This window comes from Thunnus thynnus, chromosome 15 (assembly GCF_963924715.1).
Source record: "Thunnus thynnus chromosome 15, fThuThy2.1, whole genome shotgun sequence".
In the NCBI taxonomy this organism is placed as follows: Eukaryota; Metazoa; Chordata; class Actinopteri; order Scombriformes; family Scombridae; genus Thunnus; species Thunnus thynnus.
Window position 1 is genome coordinate 7825422 of NC_089531.1, and position 24232 is coordinate 7849653.

General features: G+C 42.8%; 1 protein-coding gene across 20 annotated transcripts in view; it reads right to left on the bottom strand.

Moving 5' to 3' along the window:
- The window catches only part of LOC137198389 (microtubule-actin cross-linking factor 1-like), a 236432-nt gene that overhangs the window by 11019 nt on the left and 201181 nt on the right, over positions 1 to 24232 (bottom strand). For all 20 annotated transcript variants that reach the window (XM_067612193.1, XM_067612191.1, XM_067612198.1 and 17 more), the window contains 34 exons: positions 21835 to 21996; positions 21505 to 21675; positions 19670 to 19836; positions 18547 to 18706; positions 17617 to 17943; positions 16129 to 16213; positions 15056 to 15282; positions 13769 to 13975; positions 13432 to 13659; positions 13100 to 13318; positions 12794 to 12997; positions 10586 to 10811; positions 9427 to 9653; positions 9030 to 9152; positions 8812 to 8913; positions 8442 to 8543; positions 7888 to 8061; positions 7449 to 7604; positions 6836 to 7033; positions 6280 to 6408; positions 5441 to 5623; positions 5059 to 5214; positions 4638 to 4844; positions 4361 to 4480; positions 4075 to 4244; positions 3811 to 3970; positions 3519 to 3713; positions 3109 to 3381; positions 2732 to 2920; positions 2437 to 2548; positions 1958 to 2124; positions 1600 to 1762; positions 1340 to 1494; positions 1081 to 1155 (listed from right to left, as the gene is read on the bottom strand). In XM_067612193.1, the coding sequence (XP_067468294.1) occupies positions 1081 to 1155; positions 1340 to 1494; positions 1600 to 1762; positions 1958 to 2124; positions 2437 to 2548; positions 2732 to 2920; positions 3109 to 3381; positions 3519 to 3713; positions 3811 to 3970; positions 4075 to 4244; positions 4361 to 4480; positions 4638 to 4844; positions 5059 to 5214; positions 5441 to 5623; positions 6280 to 6408; positions 6836 to 7033; positions 7449 to 7604; positions 7888 to 8061; positions 8442 to 8543; positions 8812 to 8913; positions 9030 to 9152; positions 9427 to 9653; positions 10586 to 10811; positions 12794 to 12997; positions 13100 to 13318; positions 13432 to 13659; positions 13769 to 13975; positions 15056 to 15282; positions 16129 to 16213; positions 17617 to 17943; positions 18547 to 18706; positions 19670 to 19836; positions 21505 to 21675; positions 21835 to 21996 (5919 nt within the window). The remainder of the gene's footprint in view (positions 1 to 1080; positions 1156 to 1339; positions 1495 to 1599; positions 1763 to 1957; positions 2125 to 2436; positions 2549 to 2731; positions 2921 to 3108; positions 3382 to 3518; positions 3714 to 3810; positions 3971 to 4074; positions 4245 to 4360; positions 4481 to 4637; positions 4845 to 5058; positions 5215 to 5440; positions 5624 to 6279; positions 6409 to 6835; positions 7034 to 7448; positions 7605 to 7887; positions 8062 to 8441; positions 8544 to 8811; positions 8914 to 9029; positions 9153 to 9426; positions 9654 to 10585; positions 10812 to 12793; positions 12998 to 13099; positions 13319 to 13431; positions 13660 to 13768; positions 13976 to 15055; positions 15283 to 16128; positions 16214 to 17616; positions 17944 to 18546; positions 18707 to 19669; positions 19837 to 21504; positions 21676 to 21834; positions 21997 to 24232) is intronic.

Here is a 24232-nt window from a genome sequence, read left to right on the forward strand (position 1 = left end):
TTGTGTTTTTATATCTTTGTCATTCTTAAATTTTGTCACCTTGTAATTTTACCATCAGGTATTAAAAGACTGATATCACAAGCTTAATTCTTCAGCCCAAACTAAAAAAAAAAAAAGTTGACTGTTGTATTTCTGTTCAGGTTTATGCTGCCAAACTACCAGTAAACCAAAGCTGGTAAACAAAACTCAGTAGTGAGTCAGAATAATAATAAATAATCTATTATTTACTCTTCCTAGTGTTCATACCAGTGAAGAACAGATCAAATTACTTCTGTTTCATTTGGTGTTACAGGTTACTTCAATGGTAAAGTTCTTTGAATAAAACGTTAAACCTGTTTCGTTTGAACGCCACCTAACATCAGTGCTAGTAAATCAGATTATGAGTCCTACCCTGTTCCCATCCAGAAGCCCAGTGTGTATTTATGCCGTCACATTTACATGGTCATATTAATACGTTGGTGATGACAAAGAAGCTGACAATCCTGGAGTGCTGTGAGATGTTATAAACACGTTAAAATCAATGTTATGGTGACATATAACATCTAAATGGTACAGCCGTTTATGAATACATCATGAGAACATGATGTGAGATGATGTGAGACACACAAGAGAGAAATGCTGTCAAGTTATGTTGTAAGTTGTTAATTGGTGCCTGATGGACAAGTGAAGACACAGCCAGTTAAGAATAAAATGTCAATTATTCAGAAGTGGGTCAAACAGCATTTGCAAATAATTCTTTGCAATCACACACATACTGCTCGTTTCTTTTCTCCGTCTGAAGTAACAACTTGTTGGAGTTTAGATGTGTGTCTAAGATTTATTTAATTCACAATTGTTTTAGCAACAAGGTGCCATCAACCGTATCTTATTCTATTGTTGGAGGTGACAGTGAAGTTTAGAACAACACATTGACCTAAGTGTCAGTCACAGCTATCATTTGCAAAACCTCTTTGACCCAGATCTGTTAACAATCAGAAATCAGTTCATTAAAATAAACATCAACTCTTAAAGATTAAGAATACATAACAGTCTATAAATGATGTCTGTGTTAAACTGACCCGAAGACTGAGATGAACTTACCCGATATTTGTTCTCTCCTATCTGCTCCACCTGGAACCTCTTGGCACATTTACACTGGGCGACCTGCCGAGTCACCTGATCAACGACAGACAAGATGTCAGTTAACGCGTCATTGCATTCACAACTACTAATCATTGATACAATTTCAAGGCCCCGACATAATAGCACCATACGCATCTTCATGATTTCATCTTTGCTCGTTTGTGTGAGCAATTCAACTCTGTACATTCGTCTTTATATTTCCCCCGCTATCCCTCACCTCGTCTTCTATCTTATCAGCGTCAGTCGTGGGTCTGTAGGCGTCTTTGTTGGGGTGTAGAGCGGCAACAAACTCGTAGTAGTCGATGTAACCGTCTCCATCTCTGTCAAAGATGTCTGCAACCGCTGTCATCTCCAGCTTACTGGTGGGGAACTCTGCACGGAAACACAACAGGAATTCAGACAGTATATCGTCTACTTTTATACCTTAATTCTAGTTTATGTGAAAAAGTCTTTGTAACTGCCAAAACATTTACGTACTTGAGGCCAGGATGCCGTCGATGAACTCCTGCCGCGTGATCTTTCCATCCTGATCCTTGTCGATGCGTCTGAAGAAGTCCATGACACGAGACTTTTTATGGTTCATCCAGCGCATGTACTTCTTCCTCCACACGTCGAAGTCAAAGTTGGCAAACTCTTTGAGCTGAAAATGGATAAAGTGTTGCAGTCACATAAAACAGCATGTTCCAGAGGCTGAGAGAGTGTTTGTTTGATTGTTTGTATCAAGGTATTTGGCAGTTGAGAGCTTTGACTGATTATTCTGCTGTCTGTACTGGGATTTAACTTTTTAATAGATTGGCATGCTATTCTATTTAAAATGTACCAGTGTGAAAGTTACCTCTTCCAGCCTGTCCAGACCGTCGTTGAGCTTGCGTTGGCGGTCGAGAGCCAGCAGCCACACTTGTTGCCACCTGGCACAGAGCTGGTTGAGTCGCGGGTTTCCCCCTGAAAGCTGCATGGCCGCCTGCTGCTGCTGCTGTTGTTGCTGCTGCTGTTGTTGTTTTCCTGCAGAGCATGCAGAGAATCCTCTTTGGTCAAAATCTGTACATTTCAACCACATAGCACTTATGCTGTCGTCACAGAGTAGGAGATATTTGTGCACTAGAAGGTAAGCGTGAGGGTGCGTCCCAGTAGCCTACTGGTTAACCACATAACTGCAACGTCTGCGGTTTCATTCCGGCGGTGGACCTTTTATTGCATGTCACCCCCCCGTATATCTCTCTCTTCTCTCCTGTCTGCTGTCTCTATAAGAAAAGCTTAGAAATGCCCCATAAAAATATAAATTTAAAAAAAAAAGGAAAGTGTGAGGTAACTTACGAGCTCCTCTCCTCTCAGCCAGGCTGCTGGGAGGTTCAGCTGGTTTTCTTTTGTAAGTCTTTGTCACTTTGTCAACGTCCGGCTGCTTCCTCGTCATCTCTTCCATAAACATCTTAAGAACAACAAACGCTTTGAGTGAGTAAGCAAAGTTGGACAGCACGTGTTAATGGAAAATACAGACACAGTCAGGTTTAAGGGGGTTTTCTTCCATCTAGGGAAGTATTAAAATACCAAATTCTATGTTTGGTTGCCCGCAAACAAACTGATGAGTCAGAGAGGACGACGGAAAACCAACCTGGTGTTCTGTGATGAGTGTTTTGAGTTGTGGGATGTCCTGAGGGAGGGGCTCGGTGTCTCTCTGGACCAGTGTGGTCTCAGCCCACTGTAGCCATGACAACAGCTCTTCCAAAAGGTTGGCGTTGTTGAGCACCTCGGTCAGAGCCGTCTCCAGCCGCTGCTCGTGCTGTTTCGCCCATGTCAACACCTGCAGAGTGAAGGTAGTAATTAAAATAAACTGCTGTGTTATGTTCCTCATATTATCTAAATTACATCCTTTGAGGATTACGAAGCAGAGTCAAGTTTAGTGGCCTGAAAATATTAACCTTTATTTAACCATCGCAAATCCTAAAGCAAAGACTTTGAACTTGGATATTGTAACACTCCCTTCCTCACCTCTTCGAAGCGTGCCCTGATGATGGTGATCCAGTGTTTAATGGTGGTGATGGAGTCGGGGTGGCAGAGAGTCAGGATGGCCTCTCCCTGGCCAGCAGCCTTGTTGACATCAGTTCTCTTCTCCTCCACCGTTCCCATGAAGTCACGATGTGTGTGCAGCAGCGCCTGCAGAGTCTCTGCCTCCTCGGGAAGAACGCCGCGGAAACGAAGGGTCTGCTCCGCCTCCGACAGCCACTCCAAAAGCATCTGGACCGCTGTACGGAATTCCTCCGCCTGACGAAAAGAAGGAAGTTAGAAAGAAGATTTAATGTGGAAGGAAAGAAAACGCTGAGCCGTTTCTTTGTGACTTAACGGGATAATAAATAATCACTACTTCTGCTCAGAAACTTTGACAGAGCTTCTTCTCTGACCTGTTTGAGGGCCTGCTGGAGGCGGGTCTGCTTGGTGACTGACAGGGCGCACACCGTATCCCAGCGGTTGCTGAGCTCCTGAACCTGAACTTTGACCCACGCCGTGTCATCGCGGCCGGTCTCCATCAGTTCCCGAGCAGAACGCTTCAGAGCCTGAACGCTGCTGGTTCTCTTGCCCAGCTCTTTCTGGAAAGCCTGGAGGTTTTAGACATTAGATGGTGTTATTGAGGCTTATCGTGGTTAGTTATTAATGTCTCATACATCTTTAATCACTACAACATAGTGTACAGACCTTATGCGAGTCCATGAGGTTGGATACAAGATCAAGATCTCCATGGACCGGCTGGTCTTCAGCTAGTTGAGGCTCCACCCGGTATAACCAGTCCACCAGCGCCTGGAGAGCCTCTGCAAACTGGCCTGAGAACAGCAGAGCCTCCTCCAGCTTGTGTTGTCTGAAGGGAAGAGAGAAAATCATATTTTATTTTTTATGACAATTCACATATGTGATTAATAGTCAGACTATCCAGTTTCCTTCTCCTTCCTTCGTTCTCTTTACCTCTCCACGCTCTTGCCACAGACGGTGTCCCACTTGTCACGGACTTCTCCCACCAGGTGGTCCAGTTTCTGGGTGTCTGCTGGCAGCTGGGCCTTGTCCCTCATGGCTCTCCCAGACCTCACTGTTGTGTCATAAACTGGCTGCTTTGATCCCAAAGCTTTCTGAAACTCCTGGATGAGGAAAAAGGGAGATAGAATAAAAGAGATTTGTAGAAAGGAACATAGCAAAAGAGGAAATCTGAAATCCATCAACAAATTGTGTACAATATAATAATTGCTTCCAGTACCTTGTGTTTGGCCAGTTGTACTTTGATCTTGTCTGGCTCGTTGGAGATCTCCAGCTCTGAGTCCAGTCTTTTCTCGGCTTCTTCCAGCCAGTCTGTCAGCTTCCTCCAGGCTTCGTGGAACTAAAGAAAGAGTTATGAATATTTTAAAGCACTCTCTAGAGAAAAGCCAATGTCAATTTCATGTATAATAATTATGGCAGGAAATGGTCTCTTAAATGTGTTAAATTTCGGTTAGTTTACAAGCTTTCACTCTGAGGTATAACTCTCTGCTCCGTACCTGTTTGGCCCGTTTGCGTGCCTCGTCGAGGTGTCGGCCGCGGTCCAGTGACCTCTGGACCAGCTTGTCCCAGCGGGCCTGGACGCTGAGCAGCAGGTTCTTAATGAGAACCACATCCTGCTTCAGGCTGGCAAAGCGAAGTTGAGAGCCGGCCTTCTCCAGAGCCAGGACCTGCTCTCTGTGGGTGTTCACCTCATTCACAAACACCTGGACAGGCACAGACAAGAGAGCAGAACAAGTTAAAGAAAATGTAACGATGGTGAGAAATTACAATCTAATGACAGGTACTGTAACCTTTTTAGCTGATATAAAAATTAGCAAAAAAAAAGACAAGTCAAATGTTAGCATAACGCAATAGCCAGTTCAGAGTAACTAGACACCTCAACAATGTTTCTCATGACTGGAATATGTTCATATCTACCTTGTGCTCATCAATCTGGAAGAGGACGGTGTCCAGCATGAGGCTGGGGGGTTGGGCCATGTTCAGGGTCTGTTCAGCCTGAGTCAGCCAGTTGATGGTGTCCTGCAGTGAGGTCTGGAAACCTGTCGCCAAGGAAACGGCTTCGTCCAGCTTTGCCTGAGAAGGTCAAACAGGGTTCAAAGTAAATAACAAACCTGCAGTAAAACACTGAAAGATCACCAGTGACCTTTAAACATTATAAATACAGCATGTATCCATGATGTGGTTGAGTATATCAGACTATAACGTGCAAATCATCACTACACAGACATAATATTGATGATTAAAGATGAAACATGTTAAGAATAAAACAGATTAAAGCGTCTACGTGTCACAGGCTTACCCTTCGGTCGTCCATCTTGGTGTTGAGGCTGGCCCACTTGTTCTGCAGCATGGCCAGGTTCTGCTGGGTCTGGGTGGTACCGGGTCCTGCTTCCTCCCCTCCGCGAGCCAGCAGCATGGACTCTCCTTGATCCAGCAGCCGGTTGTACTGGTCGCTTCGCTGAGTCAGCTGGGCTTGAAGCTCCTGGACACAGACAAGACAAAGGTGAAACTGACACTTTGGCTTAAAGGTGAGCGTAGGTGTGTTTCGCTGGTCGGTTTAGAACAATGGAGGCTATTAAAGTTTCATAATCACTATATACCAAATGTCAAACAAAAGAGTGTGTGTAAGCTAATATTCTGCACATCTGCTCAAAACATTGCTGGTTAAAACTGTTCTGTGCTCGTAAAATTTGTTTATGACATTGCAAAAATACCTGTTGAAGGCTTATTTAAAAAAAGACTTTAAAAACACTGGTTCAGATATGTACAGTAAACAGCTTTACACAGGTTTGTTTGTGATTTGTGATAGGGTGCCTCTAACAGCAATAAACAAACTAACACCTTGTAATTTGAACATTATAGCACTTATTTACTAAATAATACAGTTTGGCAATCCAAAACTTGCAGCTGTGTTAATGTTTCTCTCCTTGTACCTAACATTCGTTATATTCTGAGGAGTTTCAAAACAGTTTGCTTCTTGGTAGTTGAATCCCAAAAGAAGCAGAAGTGCAGCAACGCTGAAAACACTTTAATGACGTGGAATATCTGCATCTATAAATAATTCTATCATCACAAGCATTTATGTGTGTGCCACTATTGTGCGTGATACTGTGGGGTATAAAGGTGTAATGTGATTACCATATGTTGCTGTAACTGCTCCCTGGCCGTTTCGGGGAGACCGCCTGTTGGTTTGGCAGCAGACAGCTGGCTCTCCGTCCTCCTCAGCCACTGGAGGAACTCCTCCAACTCGCCATGGAAACCCTCCGCCTACACAGAAACAGGTGAGGGAGGGGGAGGAGTAGGCATGAGCTAATTATCTTAGCCACAGTTTATGATATTATGAAAATGCTGTTTATGCTACTGCTATTATTTCTCCTACTGCTGTTGTTTTTAATTCTACTAATACTCATAATACAACTGTACTGATGTTATACAAGTATTAGCACAACTACTGCAACTATGGCCATTATAATTCCCATAACAACAATATATCTACTGTAATACCGTATAAAACTACTGAAACTGCACAAGATTTACATCCAGGAGCAAAACTATCAGTATAAAATACACTGAATGGTTCCTTTCTTCCCTATAATAAGGGCTGAGTTGTTATTTTGAATCAAGGGCTGAGTGAACAGTACATCACTGAGCAGAAATGTCTCTTTCTAGCTCAGTGTGAGCTTCGTCACAGCACCTGGTGCAGGGCGGCCTCCAGTAATTTCTGCCTCTCCTGGGTCTTCAGCAGCAGGCTCTGCCAGCTCTGGTTGAGCTGATCCAGCTGGTCCCTCAGGTGGCTGGCCTCGTCACCGGGAGACGACTCCAGAAGCTCAGCGCCAGCACCGTTCACAGTCTCCACCGTGGCATGATGGGATAGCACATCGTTACGCAAAACCTGAGACATTGAGGAGGAGAGGGAGAAATAAAATAGGATTGGGGATTGAGACACAACAAGTAGTACAGGCAAAGGCGCAGCTATACAGAAGCTAAAAATGTGGCTCAAAATGTTGAAATAACAAAAAAAGCCAACTTTTATTGTGTGTGGCTCTCCATAAAGAACAAGAGAAACCACATGAGAGTTACAGGACAGGGCCGGGTTTCATAAGGACAAAGAAAGGAGCAACGGCCAACAATGTGACTGAAAATTCAGTTTAAGAGTCAAAGTCTTTTTAAGAAACAGCCTTTAAACAAGCTAATTTACAACCTGACAAAGAAGAATAACTCAAAAAATAAATCTTGTTAACAGCAAACAGAAGAGTAGACGCAACATTTTTTTTTTTTTTTTCAGTTTGTAATGAATGGAAACATACGTGGTGTTTAGCCAGCTCAATTTCGATGGCCTTGGGATCAGAGCTGACTGGTCGCTGTGTGTCCAGGGTGGTGTGTGTGTGGTTCAGCCAGGCCTGCAGCTCAGACAGGGCATGTTGGAACTGACCCAGAGCCAGCAGGGCAGCCTCCAGTTTGTGCTGTGGTGGAAGAAAGACAGAGGCAAGATTTTAAAAATAGGAATTCAAATATTTGGACTGTAATGAAAAGCAGCTGTCAAATACATGAAGTCCTCCAGAATGCCAACAGAGACCAACATCCTCAACTTCCCAAGGGAAACATTGGGGTAAGAGCTGGAGGTCAGCTCCAGAATAAAGCCAGTTGGAGCAGTTTCAGTGTGTTAATCAGGGATGATTCACTAATGTTCTGCTACATTAACTACTAACTGCTCCGCCAAACAGCTGCCACATGCGGTCACGTTACCTGTCTCTGGGTGATTTTATCCCCCAGGTTGTCCCAGAGGTGTCGGAGCTCGGTCAGCGGCTCTTGGATCATGTCCCTGTCTGTCTGGTCTGACACTTTCTTCAACAGGAGCTCCCCCTGGTGGCACAGCTTCTCCATGTCAATCTGCTGCTGGTAAACCTCCACCTTGTACTGCTGCTCAAGTGTGAAAGAGATGAAGAGGAGACAGGCCAAGAAAAGAGAGGAGAGTAGTGTTTTGTCAGTTTTTGGTGCAAATATGACCCTGGGTATCAAAACATGCTTTAAAATTCTATAAATCTGTAAATTTAATATTAAATGTATATGGATGGATGGATTTTAGGACCATATCATGCAATGCAAACTTCCCACCACAGAGTCTTATGCTTGACCATTAACTAAATACTTCTAAAATAACAGTAAGTATCACCAAAGTGAATTTCCTTTGTATTTTATACACATTTATTTCTTTAAAAAAAAGCTTGTGAATACAATATTCTCACCGATGAGTGATTAGTTTATCAGTGAGGAATGAAAAATGAAAGTATCACGCCAACCTTGAGCTCTTCAATCTGCTGTTTGACAGTTCCCAGGTCAGTTCCCACTGTCGACATCTCACACAGTTTGATCACTGCGTTGTCCAGGTAGTCAAACATGGACTGGAAATGATACAGAAACATCATCTCATCACTAAGTTCATATTTACATAATCAATAAATGTGACTAGTTTCTATGTTTTATGATATTGTTGCTATGTTACACATTGCTTCATGAAATTTTACATTTTTTCAAAAAACAAGAATGGGAATGTAAATGCAATATTGTCAATTGGTGGATGTCTAGAGATAAAATACTGATTAGTCCACTTAACCTTGACATATAAAGGCCCAGTTAACTTTACACATAGACTGACTCTGATGTACAAACCTGCAGTGCATCCTGATACTGCACAGAGGCGGTCATGGCCTCCTCCAGTCTCTCCATCCTCTCTCTCCATGTGCGGTTCAGGCCCTCCCAGGCAGCGTTCATCTGAGAAAAAAAAAACCAAAAAAAAAAACAGGAGGAAAAGGGAAGAAAGAGGGTCAACACAAAAGTGGTGTTCTTCAGAACCAAAAGAAAGAATGAACATGGTCTTCATTTCTCACCTCATCTATGGTCTTCTTGACTTCAGGTTTCTCAGTTTCACCGCAGGCGAAGATGAGGTCAGCCCCGAGGGTCCTGACAAACTCCAGCTCCTCCCTCAGGCCGTCCGTCTCTGCCTTGATGGCCTAGTGGAGGAACAGAGGGACATCAGCTTGAGACGATTAGAATAAAAAAAAACCAAGTAGACTCATCTATCTTGCCTGTCTCTTTACTTTTTTTCCTCCTCTTTAAAGATTTCTCAACAACCCGAATGCTTTGATCTGTTTCCTTAAGTGAGAGTTCACCACAGGATCTCCTTCAATCCCTCACTCTCCCTCTGTACCTCTAAAACAAAGCCTCCTCCCTTGTTTGTATCTTTTTCCCACTCCTCTGTCTTCCCATCCATCATCTTCTCCATACCTCAGCAGCCTCAATCTGTTGTTTGATGAGTGATGGGTCCACACCAGGGTCCTCCAGCTCTTTCACAATATCTTGGGAGTCTCGGAGCGTGCTCAGTAGCGCCGCCACATCGGCCCAGAACTTCCCAGCCAGGTCCAAGACGTCGTTCAGCTTTCCTTCCCTCTCCTCGGCCCGCTGACGGATCTCATCCCACAGAGAACGAAGGCGCAGGAGGCGGGAACGAACAGCTGGAGGAGAGAGGAGACAGGTTTTAAACAAACTGGCAGGGAAAAGTTGGTGGAAGCACACTGGGAAGTATTTATTAGCAATGTAGTCTAATATGAAATTCCAGATAGTTTTAACAAGTGTGATATTTATGTCTTGTTTGTATTTTGCCATCTAGTGTCCAGCCCTGTTAAGTCTTTCATCAGACTACTCCCACCATGAGTGCACAGTGAGGCCTTTCATTTTGATGGAGCGTGGAGGGCTGGAGGGCATCAAAGCACAAAGTTCTTTAGAGGGCAGTTGAACAAAGATGAATGTGTGTTTTGCGTCACCGAGTGGTGGAGTTGGAAGAAATATGCAGAACTTCATTCCTGAGTTGGTTCCATTTCACAAAGTCTGCCCACTGGCTCGGTGCCAGTAAAACAGTGCCTTACTTTGGCCAGCTGATTGTTCAGTCAGTGAACTTGTTGGACTGGAGCCCAAAATAAGATTTTAATATGTTTCACCCAGATTACAGGAGCCTGATCCTCTCTCTCTTTCCTCTACGCTTTTTGAAAACTAAGTCTGTTTTGTTGATTGTGCAACGCTTTGTACAACTTGTTGGCAGTTATTGAGTACGGCAGACAAAAGAAGGTGATTTTAAATGGAAAAGTAATTACTACAACCACACCTTCAACGCCTACAGGAAGAATCGGCAGCAGTGTTTAGTTGTTTAGGTAGCCTTGCTGTTGGCATAAAACCCTCCATCAACCCAGTTAATGACAATATTGATTGTAATTAATTAAATGTAATGAATGTATTGGAGATACGATGAATGAATTTTCCACTCTAACTGCTGGCTACCTGTGCAGAAGTTCCTCAGTAAATGCAATATAAAAGCAAACTTTTAAAGAACTACTTTTATGGCTGCCTGCCTGCCTGTCAATCTAAATGTCGGCACATCCCAGCCGCTCACCCTGTGCAGCAGGATCGTCGTGAGCAGCTCGGCCGATGAGCTCCTCTCCGCGGGCGCAGAGGGCGGAGAAGCTTGGCAGCAGTTTGTCCAGCTCCAGCCCCTGAGACCGGTGCTCCGCCAGCTGCTCCCTGATCTTCTCTACCTCCGCCGCCACCGGGGGAGGCTGTCGCAGCCGCTGAACCGCCCCCTCCAAGGTCTCCAACAGGGGGTCCATCTTGTCGTGAAACTGTAGACGGAAGAAGAGTTGGAAGAGACAGTTATGAGGAGGAGGAGAGAGTGTGTTGAGGTTGCTGGATTTGGGTTTGATAGCTAGGTGACATTTTGAAAGTGGGAAAATACTGAGATATTATGTGGGTGGTCATCCATCTGTACTCAGACTACATCAGCTTTTAGGCTTTTTTTAAAATAACTATTACAAGGAGTGGGTGCAGAGCGGAGAAAAATCAAGTGGAAGCCTTGTAGTTCTTTTATGTAATATCTCAATATTTCATTTTCAGCATGTCACCAAGTTGTGTAACTCTGACAACAAAGCTGGACTTGATCTACTGTATCACACAAGAGGGAGATACTAATCCAAACAGTACAGTCCAACCTAAAGGACTCAGGAGACATTAAGGACAAGAGAGGAGACAGACTACTGAGTTGATGGGCTTTTTTTTATCTATCTGGGGGAAATTAAATTCCTTGATCACAACATAACACAACAAACCTCATATAGTCATAAGGGAAAGAATCTTATGATACAAAAGGAGCGCTACGACTGGTTTCAAGGACCTGAATCAAGCCTAGACTAAAATCAATCATCTCAGTTTCAGACTAGGCTTAATCCAAGTCTACACTCCTAGACAAAAAGAGATTTCTCTTAACAGTGTTTATTCAGTGGTATGTGGTTACTCAGGGTTGGTAGACACATGGTTTCAATCGATATTCAGATAATTAAAAGCTTTGAAATGTAGGAGCACAAATATAAACAGCAATAATCCAGACATTTACCATTTCAATGGTGGCAAAGCTGAGGGACACTGAGTGCATTTAATTGATGATCATCTGTTATTTTTATACAATATGTATTCAAGGACATTTGTAATTTGTCTATTTGTCTGTCAAGTTTAGTACTTTAGTGCTCGACCGACATGAGATTAGTGATTTAGTATTAATTCATATTTGATTAGTCGACCAACTCGTGTAGTGTAACCGCGGCCTGAGTGTCAGTTTGATGTTGTCAGTCAGTGGTCTTACCTCTACCAGCTGGGTGATTGCAGTGAGCAGTGACCATGGAGAAAATGGTGGTGGGAGGGGGTGGGCAACACACACAGCACATCCACAATGAACGAGGGATGGGATGGTTGAGGGAACGAGTACGGGGTTGCATGGATGAGGGTTTGATGAGGGGAGATTAGGATTAAGTTAAAAAAGGATGAGGGAGGAGAGACAAAGGGGGTCGGATGGTTTAGGGTTGGAGTGAGGGATGAGGACAGTGTGGAAGTGCAGGTGAAGGAAGAGAAAGGGGAGCGATAAATGGAAACGGTTTGAAGGGGATGGAGGGTGGAGAAACAGTACAATGTTAAATCCGAGACATGCGTACAGTAGAACTGACAGGCAATATCCACAGCAGCAACACAAGTGATTCAATGACGTCTCATGAAATGAAGTGCAAAGAGAAAATAAAAATATCCATAAAGAAAATTACACTAGAATAACAGATGATGTGACAGAGAAAAGTCAGACTGATGAATTTTGAGTGATAGTTTTAGCCTCTTGTTATTCATATATACACTTTTTACAATGTTAAATATACAAATAAATATAAAACCTAGCTTTAACCAAACTTGAGACTTTGCACAATAAATCTTCATTATCATGTAGTGTTAACCAAGCAACAAACACTCACAACGACCTCATGCTGTTTAGTAATCATGTCACAGCTTTCCTGTCATGTCTGGGGCAGCAGACTCTAACTAAGCTATAAACACACCGGAGCCAAACAGCATTTACAAGTAATTCTTCAATCTGCACTCTGGGCCACATGCGTGTAGTTTAACAAATTAGGTCAATTCATCCACTAAATTTAATTTATGTTTAGTGAATTGAACTGAAAGTCATGTCAAAGGCTTCTGACGCTCTCTAGTACCCGAGTAAACTAAATAATAAAACATATTAGACTCAGGTCTGGTCTCATAAATCAAGCGGTGAAAACAGTTATTGTACCTGTGCAGACTGGGACACTGCCTCGTCTAGGGCCGTTGCGCGACCCTTGACCTCCGCTTTGATGGCCAGGTAGCGTCTCTCTGCCTCGGTGTAGCGCTGCGTCACCGTCGCACCTTCGTGGACGCTGAGCTCGGCCAGCTGGGGTCCGATCTTCATCAGCTTGTCGATGTGGGGTTTGTGCTCTGCGATGGACTCTCTGAGCAGCTGTAGAGGAAGTTAAAAGATGGAAATTAAGTAAAACACTTCAGTTAGTGACGACGATGAGAAGAAAACTGAGACAGAGTGTTATTTTGTGTCATTTCTTACCCTCATCTGGTCCTGTTGCAGTCGTAGAGCGTCAGTGTCGATGGCTGGTGGTGGCAGCTGGGTGATGAGGGTTTCGGTCTCGCCCAACCACGGCTCCAGTTCCTCGTAAGTCTCCCAGAACCGAGCGACCAAAATCTGGGCCTGCTCGAGAGCAGCGAAGCGCTCGCTGTGGCTCTGGCTCACTGTATCGTAACGAGCACTCAGAGAATCTGTCTTCACCTGCAGAAGAAGAAAAATGAAGACATAAAGATGTTAGTTAAGATTCTTCCTGCTGCACTTAAGTTCTCTTCTTCTGCCCTCTTCTTACAGCTCTACATCTATCAGCGACTCACCATCAGCGCATCCTTTTGGGCGTCGCTGCAGGTTTCCAGGATGTCGTCTCTGGTGCCGAGGAGCTGATCCACAGTGTCTTTGTGACGGATGATGTCGATATTGAAGGCCCTCTGCACCTGCATCTGGGCCACGGTCACGTCAGGCTCCAGGCTCAGGGGGCCGAGAGACGCCAACTTGCGCTCCGTCTCCCCGACCCAGGCCAGCTCTGCATCCACCGCCTCCTCATACTGAAAGGAGGAGAAGTTAATGTTTAGCAGGTTTAGATCCTCACAGTGAAAAAAAGATATTTCACCCGCTCAGCATTCATTTCTACTGAGGTCGAACTGCCCGCAATACCTGTTGTGATCTCTGGATGGCGGCCTGTACCAGCTGTACACGTTGGTTGATGGTTTCAGCAGCCTGGCGGTATCGCTGGTTCGCATCAGCGACCAAGCGGTCCAGACCCTCGCGGGCTCGCCACGGTACCAGATCCAGCAGGGCGCTGCCCACCTCGTTCACCGTGTCCAGCACGAGACGCTTCTCTGCCGACACTTTCTTCAGCTCCTGAACAAGTGAAAAGTCAACCGTTAGTTTCGCAAACAAAAGCTATAATGTTAAATGGAAAAATGTACTTTTCCAATACGACTTCATTTACAAATGTAAAAACTGAATTAACTTGACAAAACGACGAAGATTCCGTTATAAATGTGAGACTGAAAACGTATTAGAAGATAAACGCTGTAAATGTCATCGTAGAGTGAAAAAAACTGGACGGCAGCAACAAAATTAAATGGCAATAACTTTTTTAATAGCTTTTATAAAATGTTATTGAGTTCCCAGAAATTAATGTTTCTATGGTAACTCTACTGCGGGTAGGCTGATACTGGAACGGCTGAAAATGTCATTACACACAGAGGTTGTCATCAAATGAGCTGTTCTTTTCCAACAGCTCAAATAAGACTTTGTATGAACCGTTTTTTTTCAATTATGGGGAAATAATCTTTAAACATTGTTTAATGTTGTGTAAAATGTAGACGATTAAGTCTTTTAAGTTTTTATGAATTTATCACTCAAGTGCTCTCATCAATCATTCTGTAAGGCAGGAGTTTCTTGTTTTAAGTGTTTTCAACAAACCAATAAAAATGCAGAGGAAGTACATCTGTGCCGGTTAAATAAAACAACTGGAACCACTGTTATGTCTTACCATTTCTAACACATAACAGTGAAACATTATGTATACAAGGAAGTGGATGTTAATTCTTACACTGTTGTTCCAAACAATCATTTTGAACAAAGTGACTCACTGGCAAGAGATAATACACCAAGAAGCGATGAAGTGTTATGTGAATTAGTTAAACAATCCACCATCACTACTAAATACTGTAACTGCTCTAACTTAAAGCTCTGCAGAGTGTTTATATGATGTATTTCAAAGACACAAATGGATTTCTGCTGCTCAATGAAATAGTTTTAGTGATGTGTTTCTAATTGAAATGTATTTGGAATGGATTAAAATGTCCTTTTTAAACAGAAACACAGTTTAATTTCATAAATAAATACATATTAATAAATCTAATCTTGTTAATTCCTCAAAAACCTCTCTCTTCTACATACAGCACACACACTTATCTGTTCTCCTCCTACCTTCTGTCTTTCCTGGTAGGCAGGAAGTGCATCAGGCTCCACACTGTTGAGCTCCGCCTCCACGCCGTCCAGCCACTGGTTGATGTCGTCGTGAGCGCTGGCGAATCTGGTGGACAGCTGCAGGGCCTGCTCCAGGGTGCGGAGGGCTTTGCTGCTGCCAGCCGTCATCTCAGCGTAGCGAGACTTGATGCCGTCCAGCTTCTCTTGGATCAGGAGAACTTCCTCACCTGCAGGAAGACACGCGGGTCAGGTCACGGACTGTCCTGATGCTTTCAAAACTTCCATCAGAGTGAAAGTTTTCTGTTTCCATATATGACCCTTTTGCAATTATCTGTTACGCGTAATGTGACTGAATTAAACACAAAACCAAATTCTTCAAATTCTTCAAATTCTTCTAATTTACATATTCAATAAAACAATTTCACCCATGGGTTGGCAGCTTGGCATAACTCTCACGGCCACAACATTTGCCTAACCGTGTAAACATGACAGTGCACACACGCAGTGTATTCACTGGCCAACAATCAACTCGCTAATGGTGCTAGCAGTCGGCATGGCTAATATAATGAAATGTGAGGAGAAACACAAACCAGATGTTACCAGTTTGGTTCACCGCTGATCTAAAAATGTGTGGTTTGGATGTGAATCTACAACAACTACAAGAAAACAGTGTTCTCGTCTCTTTCAGCTGTTTTTCTCACTAAGCCTGTTCTTTCTGTGTCTGCAGAGACGCTGTGTGAACTACTGACAACACACATAAAACACTGAATAAAGAGCATTTACCCCTCGGCCGAAATAACACAATGTGTATTATTTTTTTGGCTTCTCTTTTTCTTTCACAACAAAACTTCACAATATACAGAAACATCGACTGCTTTATTGATTTCATCATCAAGATATATAAAAGATGATTCCAGTCTAGACGCCTTCTAGCACTAACTTTAAAAGCACCAAAGATAAAATTAAAGACCTTGAAAGCTAATTTGTATTGTTATTTTAATATCTCCTAGCTAACAGGAGACAAACAAGTCATATTAGGATGAAGATAAAGAAGTTTAGGGGTCAGATATTACCTGTGGTCTGTTTCAGTAAGGCTTGTCCATTCTTGATGGCCTGGTCAACTGTCTTCTTCCTACTAACAATCTCCTCGTTTAGAGCCTGAGAGAAGAGAAAGAGTGAAAGTTAACACCTGTAAAATAAAAATGTTTTGTCCTAAAACACTGTGTGAGCTTCATATCTGTTCTTTACAGCCATAATGCAGAAGCTCATATTACAATCACACAGAAGAAAATGTTTCTGTCAATTGTCATGATCCATCATGCATCAAGCCCCACCAGTGTGTGTTACTGGTTTATCTCTATTTAGAGTTACTACCAGGAACTTTCATTTTGTGTTGGTTTTAGTGGCCCCTGTGGACAAAAGCAGTAGTGTTTTCCTGGAATGAAGACTGCATTTCCCATGAGCACCGCCAACTCGTGTCATAAAGATCTTGGCGAGTGTCTGCATTTGTTTTAGAAGCGAGTGAGAGAAAGACTCTACTTCGGCTATTTTTAATACTTTTTTCTTCTTTTTTTAAACACAGCTGTTTGCAGGACGCATAGCGATGAGGTAATGTGTCTATTTGTGGTTATGTAAAATTAATAAATGTAACATGATGATGGTGAGACAAAGTAAACTTTGTTAATAGTACCGTTCAGACACCTAGGTTACATATAAGGCTGCGTTCACATCAAATCCAGCGATGCAGCACCTTCCTGCAGGGTTGTACGGAGGTGTGGGTGTTTATTTGTGTTGTAGAACATAACTGACATGAAACTATCAGAAAATAACGTTTTATTTCTCAGATTCACTCCTTTGTTCTCACTACACAGCCGCTCCCTCTCTTCACTCACTCTCTAGCTTACTCAACCATCACTGCTGTCTCTCTCTCTCTCTCTCTCGTGCTCTCAGCTCGCTCACACTCTCGTCTTTTTTAAAATGTGTCAGGAAGCAGACAACAAGTCTGACTTTACTTTTAAAACGTTATCAAACTAAGAGACTGGTAATGTCTTTATACTCTCTCATGCTACAGTGCTACATGTAATGTAAACAAAGGCTCTTCCAGTCTGCGTGCTGTAAATAGTTTGTCTGATTTTGCGGGGAATCTGAGCCGGTGGCAGACATTAGCATTACCATATAGAAATAGCCTCTCTCTCTCTCTCTCTCTCTCTCTCTCTCTCCTCGCTGATGGTCTAGTTTGCTTATGTAGGTCATATAGAGGCATCATGAGACTGTCTCATAACCAGTTAAAAGTTCCTTGTAGTAACTTTAACACTTCAATATCTTGTGGAGGGAAATACTCTGATAATTATGATTTAATTTCTATCATGTTACACTGTATATAAAGTTATATGTGGATAATTTTGTGATTTATCTATATTCAAAAAGATGATGTGCCTTTAAAGCAAAATATCAGCTCATTACTATTACATGTGTACAGGTATTGTCCTTACAGTGTTACTGAGTACTGCTGTCATGTTTAAAAGGAGAAATGCTTTTAGTTGACATTCAGGAAGTCGTACCAGTGTGTGTTTGTGCTGCTCGGCTAGCAGCTGAGGCTGGTAGCTCTGGACGGAGACCTGAGACAGCCTCTGAGCCACCTCCGCCAGCCAGTTCAGCACCTCTACCTCATCCTCTCCGAACAGCTGAGCGTTGGCCAGCGCCTGCTCCAGCATGCCGGCCCGCCTGGAGCACCACTCAGCGAGCTCAGAGTGACCCGACCTCACCGCCCCGACACGCTCGCTTAACCAATCGCGGTCGGCCGCACAGCTGAGCGGGGTCAGCAATTGGCTGAGGGACTCGAGGTGGTCAACCTCAGCTTCACGTGAGGACACGTCGTCTTGGAGCGCCTGGGAGGTGTTAAGTGTTTGTGTGTGTGTGTGTGTAATTGGTGAGAAGGTGAAGGGAAGTGAGAAAAGAGTAGCACAACAACAGAAAAAAAAAGATGAATGAAAACTTAAAATACGAGCATGCAGATGACAAATCATATTTCAACAGGAAATCATAAATCGACATCAACGGATGAGTGAATGAAATAACTTAAAACAACTTAACACAAAGAAAAAAATGAATAAAAAGGAAATTCATCCTCACACGAGTGAAGCAAGAGATGAACTTGTATGAGGTTGTTTGAGTTGTAACTAACTGATGTGTTTAACATGTGGCTCTTCATTCCTCTCCTGTCATCCCTCCATTAAGTTAAACTGAGACTGATTGGAGGAGCGTTTCTGACTCCATATGCTTGTTACTATACGTTACTCTTGTGGTTTCTTGGCAGCACAAACGAGGATTATAAAACTGGAATCCTAATAATATTCAGAGCTAGTCTCTCGTCTCCTGCTGATTGATTCATGTAATAATTTATGATCACATCTCATTTTTTGGTGGCATCAAACTCGTGATGTATCCAGCAGGGGGACGGTGGTCTCTGTGACCTCGAGGCCAAACGGTACCTTGTGCTTGACGATCTGCTGGGTGATCTTGGCCGTCTGGGTTCCCATGGGTTCGGCGGAGCTCAGGCGTCTCTCGGTGGCGCTCAGCCATTCTCCCAGCGGCTCCAGGGCTTCGTGGAACTGAAGAGCCAAAACCTGCAGCTCCTCCAACTGCCGCTGCCTGAAGGGACGAGACAGAGAGAGGGAGGGGTTGTGTTTTTATTGGTATTTTATTGCTTTCACAGATATTTTTTTTTTAATTTTGGTATGTCGCTTGCTCGACCGAGACCTGATTTTGTATTATACAGCTGTCATCTTTTTTATAAACACAGTTTATCAAATGTTCATGGAATTCTTATGATGTATAACTCAATTTTAAAGAATTTCATAAACATACAATTCATTATTGCAGTGATTGGAGGCATACTGAGAGGGAGGCTGCCTTTTTCTGCATGTGTATGTGTCATTATAAGACTTCTTATGCATTAAGGATGATACAATCATGCCTTATAGAAAATTGTCAGGCATGAATATGTTAGAGATATTATACATTAGGACTCTTCATGTGAGCAGAGCCATCTGAGCTCTGTGAGTGTGTCCTGTGTGCTCATGTTTCCCCCCAGAGAATCATTACTTTCCCTGGTGAACAGAAGAGCCTCTGAAATGACTTGTAGACCGCAGAAACCAAAAGTAATGATACAATCCTTTCGTGTTAAAAAGAACCACGCAGAGTTGACAAGGGGAACATAACCACTAAATAACATGTTGTTGAGGTACACCACTGATAACTTTCCCAAACCACATATTTACAGCAAGTCAAATCTGTGAATTTTTCTCTGGTAAATTATTTGTGTTGACTTTTTAGATGTAAAAACAGGCCAAAACTGGTGTGCTTGAAGTGCCAACAGTCATTTAGAAATACTTAAGACATTAAGCATTAACCACATGTGCAGGGATGACCAAGAGCAACATCATAATTCAGTATTTATTACTGGAACTAACTTCCCTTCTCCTTTGGTCAGAGATTAAAACAGACGAGCTGGTGGGGTTTTTAGTGACTTGCTCCAGGACTTTTAGCGTAGCAGATGCTGGCACCAGAACTTAAACTCTGGTTTTCACACTATGCACTATAGCGGAGACTTACCTGCTGCTGGCCTTGTCTAGCAGGTCAGTCCACCTCTCTGCCAGACTCTGGAGCTGGATCTGGATCTTCTCTTGGTCCTGAGTGTCCGCCGTGACCGCGATCCTCTCTCCCTCAGCGCGGATCATCTCCACCGTCGGCCTGCGGTCGTCTAATAATCTCTGGAGCAGCTGGAGGAAGAGAAACACACACACCGAGGTAGTATCTAGTTTACCATAGGGTGGACAAAACTGTGGAAAAATCTCTCAGTTTATAATGTAACACAACTCAACGGCACCACAAACAGCCTCCAAAAGCCTCCTCGTGATTTATTACAGGGCTGTTTTATTAGACTGCATTACTTAAAGCCAGGTGTACCGAATAAACTGGCAACCGAGTGCATACTGCTCAACTAAATTTGATAAATTGTACTTTTTCTAAGCGTCAACATGTTCCGTAATCAATCCGTCCTTAAAAGCTAATCACTGCATGTTTGCAACGGGACAGAGTGTTTACACTTGTGGCTGAAACAATCAGAAAATGTGCTTTAGCCAAACAATTGATCTATTCTTCTAAACATGCAGAAAAAAAAATTGTTTGATTTGATACAGAACATGTGTTTGAGGCATGAAATAAGCAAATAGGGTGGGAGAATTTATCCTGCTCCTAATTCTGGAAATGTCTCCTCTGAAATGTTTCTAGTCTGTAAAACCAGAAGTCTCAAGTTCTAAAGTATCTTTCACGTTTGAATGATCAAATATTATTTTATAAGGGTAGAATCGGCTTTTCAAAAGGCAGACGTGTCATTTTGGAGCAAACTTTTATTCACTTTCTTTGGTATCAAACTGTTCTCACATTAAAAACTAACATACACGACTGTTCCTTCCTTCCTGCGTAGACAGAAGTCTCTTTCTGTTTTGAACTGGTCCTAACAGCTCGGTTCAGCTCCTGAAATGCACTTCTCTCCTCAGTTTACTCTCTTCCTCGGCCAAACACTGACACCGCTCTCCGTCACGGACGTAAACACGTGTGATTGATCGCCGGCCCGGACTACAGCGCTCTCATGTGCACAAACACAGGAAGTGTATGTTGGATAAACAAGGAAAAGTGTGTGAGGGTGTCTCTGAAAACAATACATATCCACCGTGTGTGTGTGTGTGTGTTTGTTTTTATGCCAGTCTGACTGGCAGACGGTCAACTGAGGCCGCTTGGATGCCAGGCAGACGGATCATTGACTGTGTATGTGTGTGTGTGTGTGTGTGTGTGTTTGTCATTCAAATATCTATTGTTTGTGGTTGAAGGACACTGAGGACATTTGAATATCAATAATGTCTAAATTCACCCTGTATGATGAATAGAAAAACAGGTTTTCACAATAAAATGATGAAAAATTAATAACACTCTCAAAAACTGTCATCTGTCATCAGGCTGGTTGGTTACTGGTTGTGTGAGGCTTACGCATAATTTGTATTTGTGTATATATTTATCTCCGATTTCTGTTTTATATTATTTACAGTGATTATTATTCTTGCCATGTTAATCGACTTGCATTTGCACTACCTCCATTTGCACGTACTCTATCATAGTGACAGCTCTCTGTAGTGGTTCTGGTGGTTAGACTAACTTCACTGCTGTGTTTGTATTCTTTATTCTTGTGTATTGGTGTTTTGTATGTGTTGTATAAGCTACTGGTTGCCTAAATTTCCCTCCGATGATTGATTCCACTAAAGCGTATCAGCTGGAACTCACTGCTTTATGCTTCAGGTCTTATCTTATTGATACACTATTAATACAGGTTTCTTATCACTTGTGTCATCTCATGTGAATTTTATTTTCCACTCCATACATCCTTCTTTCACCTTTTGTTCTTGGATCTGGGCCTTGACCACGCGGTACTCTGCAGATGGAGGCTTCTGATTGACCACCAGCTCCTCTGTGTCGCTCAGCCAGCTGAGCAGAGGCTCCAGAGCATCCTGGAATTTCCCACAATGCAACAGGGCTTCCTGTAACTGGGCAATCCGCTCTGCAACCTAAGGACAGGAGACAAACATTGTAAGCAGAGAAGCGAGAGTAGTCAGTAAAAGCAGAGATAATCCAAAAAAAACAGAAGCATTGTTGCGGTTTCAAGCTTTTGATTTTTCTATAAAAACATCATCATCAGGAGCAGGTAGCAACATATAGAGTCGTACCCGCTTGTTGAGTGAGTTCCATCGGAGGTTGGTGGTCTCCAGGTCGTGCTCCAGTGCCTGGGTGTCCGTATGTTTGGCTGCGCTCTGGATCAGACCCTGACCCACCGCGTTGACGTGCTGCAGCTTCGGCTGAATGCTGTCCACCTGGTCTCTCTCCACCGCCTGGAAGAGGGAAGGGGAGAGAGAGAGAGTGATTAAGTGATGGGTTGATTTGTCATTAATAAAAAAGAATGAAAGAAAGAAAAGGCGAGAGAAGAAGGAAGTATTAAAGTAGGTCTTAGTTTATTTGAAAGAGTCACAGTATGACAGTATAGTAGCAGCAGTCAAAAATACACGGCGCATTCAATCTGCGTGACGACAAATGGGAAGTGAACTGTCCCACATAATGTACCTACATATAGAAGCGACTGGATATTAGAAGATGAAAGACAGACAGACAGACAGAGGGATGTGCAGAGATAAGGGAGGAGTGGGAGACAGGAAGGGAACTGGAGAAATTAGGGTGGAGGGAGGAGAAAAAAAGAGGAGGGGGAGAGGGGGATTATGGGGATTAGAGGGTTAGACGAGTAAGGGGCTGGCTGGAAAAGGCTGAGTCGACAACACACGCACACACACTCACTCACACTCATTGTAGAGTACACTAACACACTTGCATGGGTGCACACAGCCTTCACACAAAAAAAAAAATTTACACACAAGCAGAAACACATTTATAGCACAACTTCGCCTGTCTGGCCACATTACTCACACACACACGCCACAGTGGAGGGCTGGAGCCATCTTGTGATGACAATAGAGGCAGATATCCGACACTAAAGACAACCAGACTTTACTTCGCTGGCCGAAAAAGACAAAGCGGCAGCCAACACAGCTCCTCACTCATAGTGAACGTGTACGACCCCTATATCTGAATACGTTCAGGATGTGAGACCCCCGACAAAGACGGATATTAGATTTGATTCCACTCAAAAGACTATTTATAGATGCAGAAAATCATTTCAACCATTGTTATTATAACTTACAAACTTATTTATGTGATTTATCATGCAAAAAATAACAAACATACACAGGTTCAAGCCTCTGAAATATATGAATTTGCTCCTTTTCTTTGTATTGCACCACTGCAAATTATTTATGTATATATATATTTAAGTTTTTAAATGTTGGTCAGACCAAACAAGCAATTTAAAAACAGAAAGTTCACAGTAATTGTGAAGGCATTCTTTTTTATTTTCTGGTATTTTATAGACTAAAGGAATCAATTAAATTTGATACCATGATAATAATAATACAATAGCCCATGAGGCGCCATTATGGCCCCATGATTAAACTATATGACTTTTCATTATTTCTTTTGATTTCATAATTTGAACTATAAAATTTGGTTCCAGCCTGGTTAGCTCATGTTGTTCCTCTAAAGGGAACAAAAATGGGGAGAAAAAAAAAAAAAATACTCCAAAACCAAAAGCTAATTCAATGATTGTGAGAAAAAAAACATTCTGCTAAATTCCTGTAAACCGTCCAACGATTTGCCAAATCCACAAAACAACTTTCACAATTTCATGTGCTTCAACCGAATCCCTGACCGGTGGGAACCTTCTTAACCACCACCGACTAAACATCTCACCATTTGGCCACCCCGTAGACAAATTACTGTCAAACGGAGGTCTGTGGAAGTGATGTGGGGGGTCGCTGACATCAAAACGTTTAAGACATCCTGACATTCAAGATAGGCCCGCAGAGGGAGAATTAGGTCTGGCGGTCTAGTGATGCTGCGGCAGCCAAACCCCGACGGCCACACAAACAGACAGATTCACACACACACACACACACACACACAAATAACCAGACGTGCAAAACTGAGGACACACAAAAACATTTTGGTGAGTCTAAGGGCTGGAGGAAAAATAGCTGGTGTGACAATACTGAGCGAGGGAAAATGTGAAAATGAAGGTTTGGGTTTCAGTAAAGTACCATTATGGCCTGGAAGAAGTAGCAAAAAACCACAACTGTTGTGGGTGTCCAATAGTAAAATAATAACAACTCATTACATATCATCATACGCATGATTGTATCTTATGAAATAAATGAAAACATGTGAAAAATAAATGCTGTTTACTCTACTTTCTTAGCTTTGATCTTATGACAAATGATTTTATGACGTCCAATAAACATCCAGGTGACTAACGGTGGTCCTGAAAGGGGATTTGAGGTCTAGAGTGTTCACCTGGAGAGGAGAGTCTACATTTTTCAGCAAGTTCAACTCATTTTCACCACAGAAATGAAGCAATACGGTAGTATTACCGGGATAAGCGTGACTTAAAAGGTGGATAAAAGTAAAACTTTGATGTTATATTTCTGCGCTGAATGTGAATCCTGTTCGTTTCCACTGAATTTT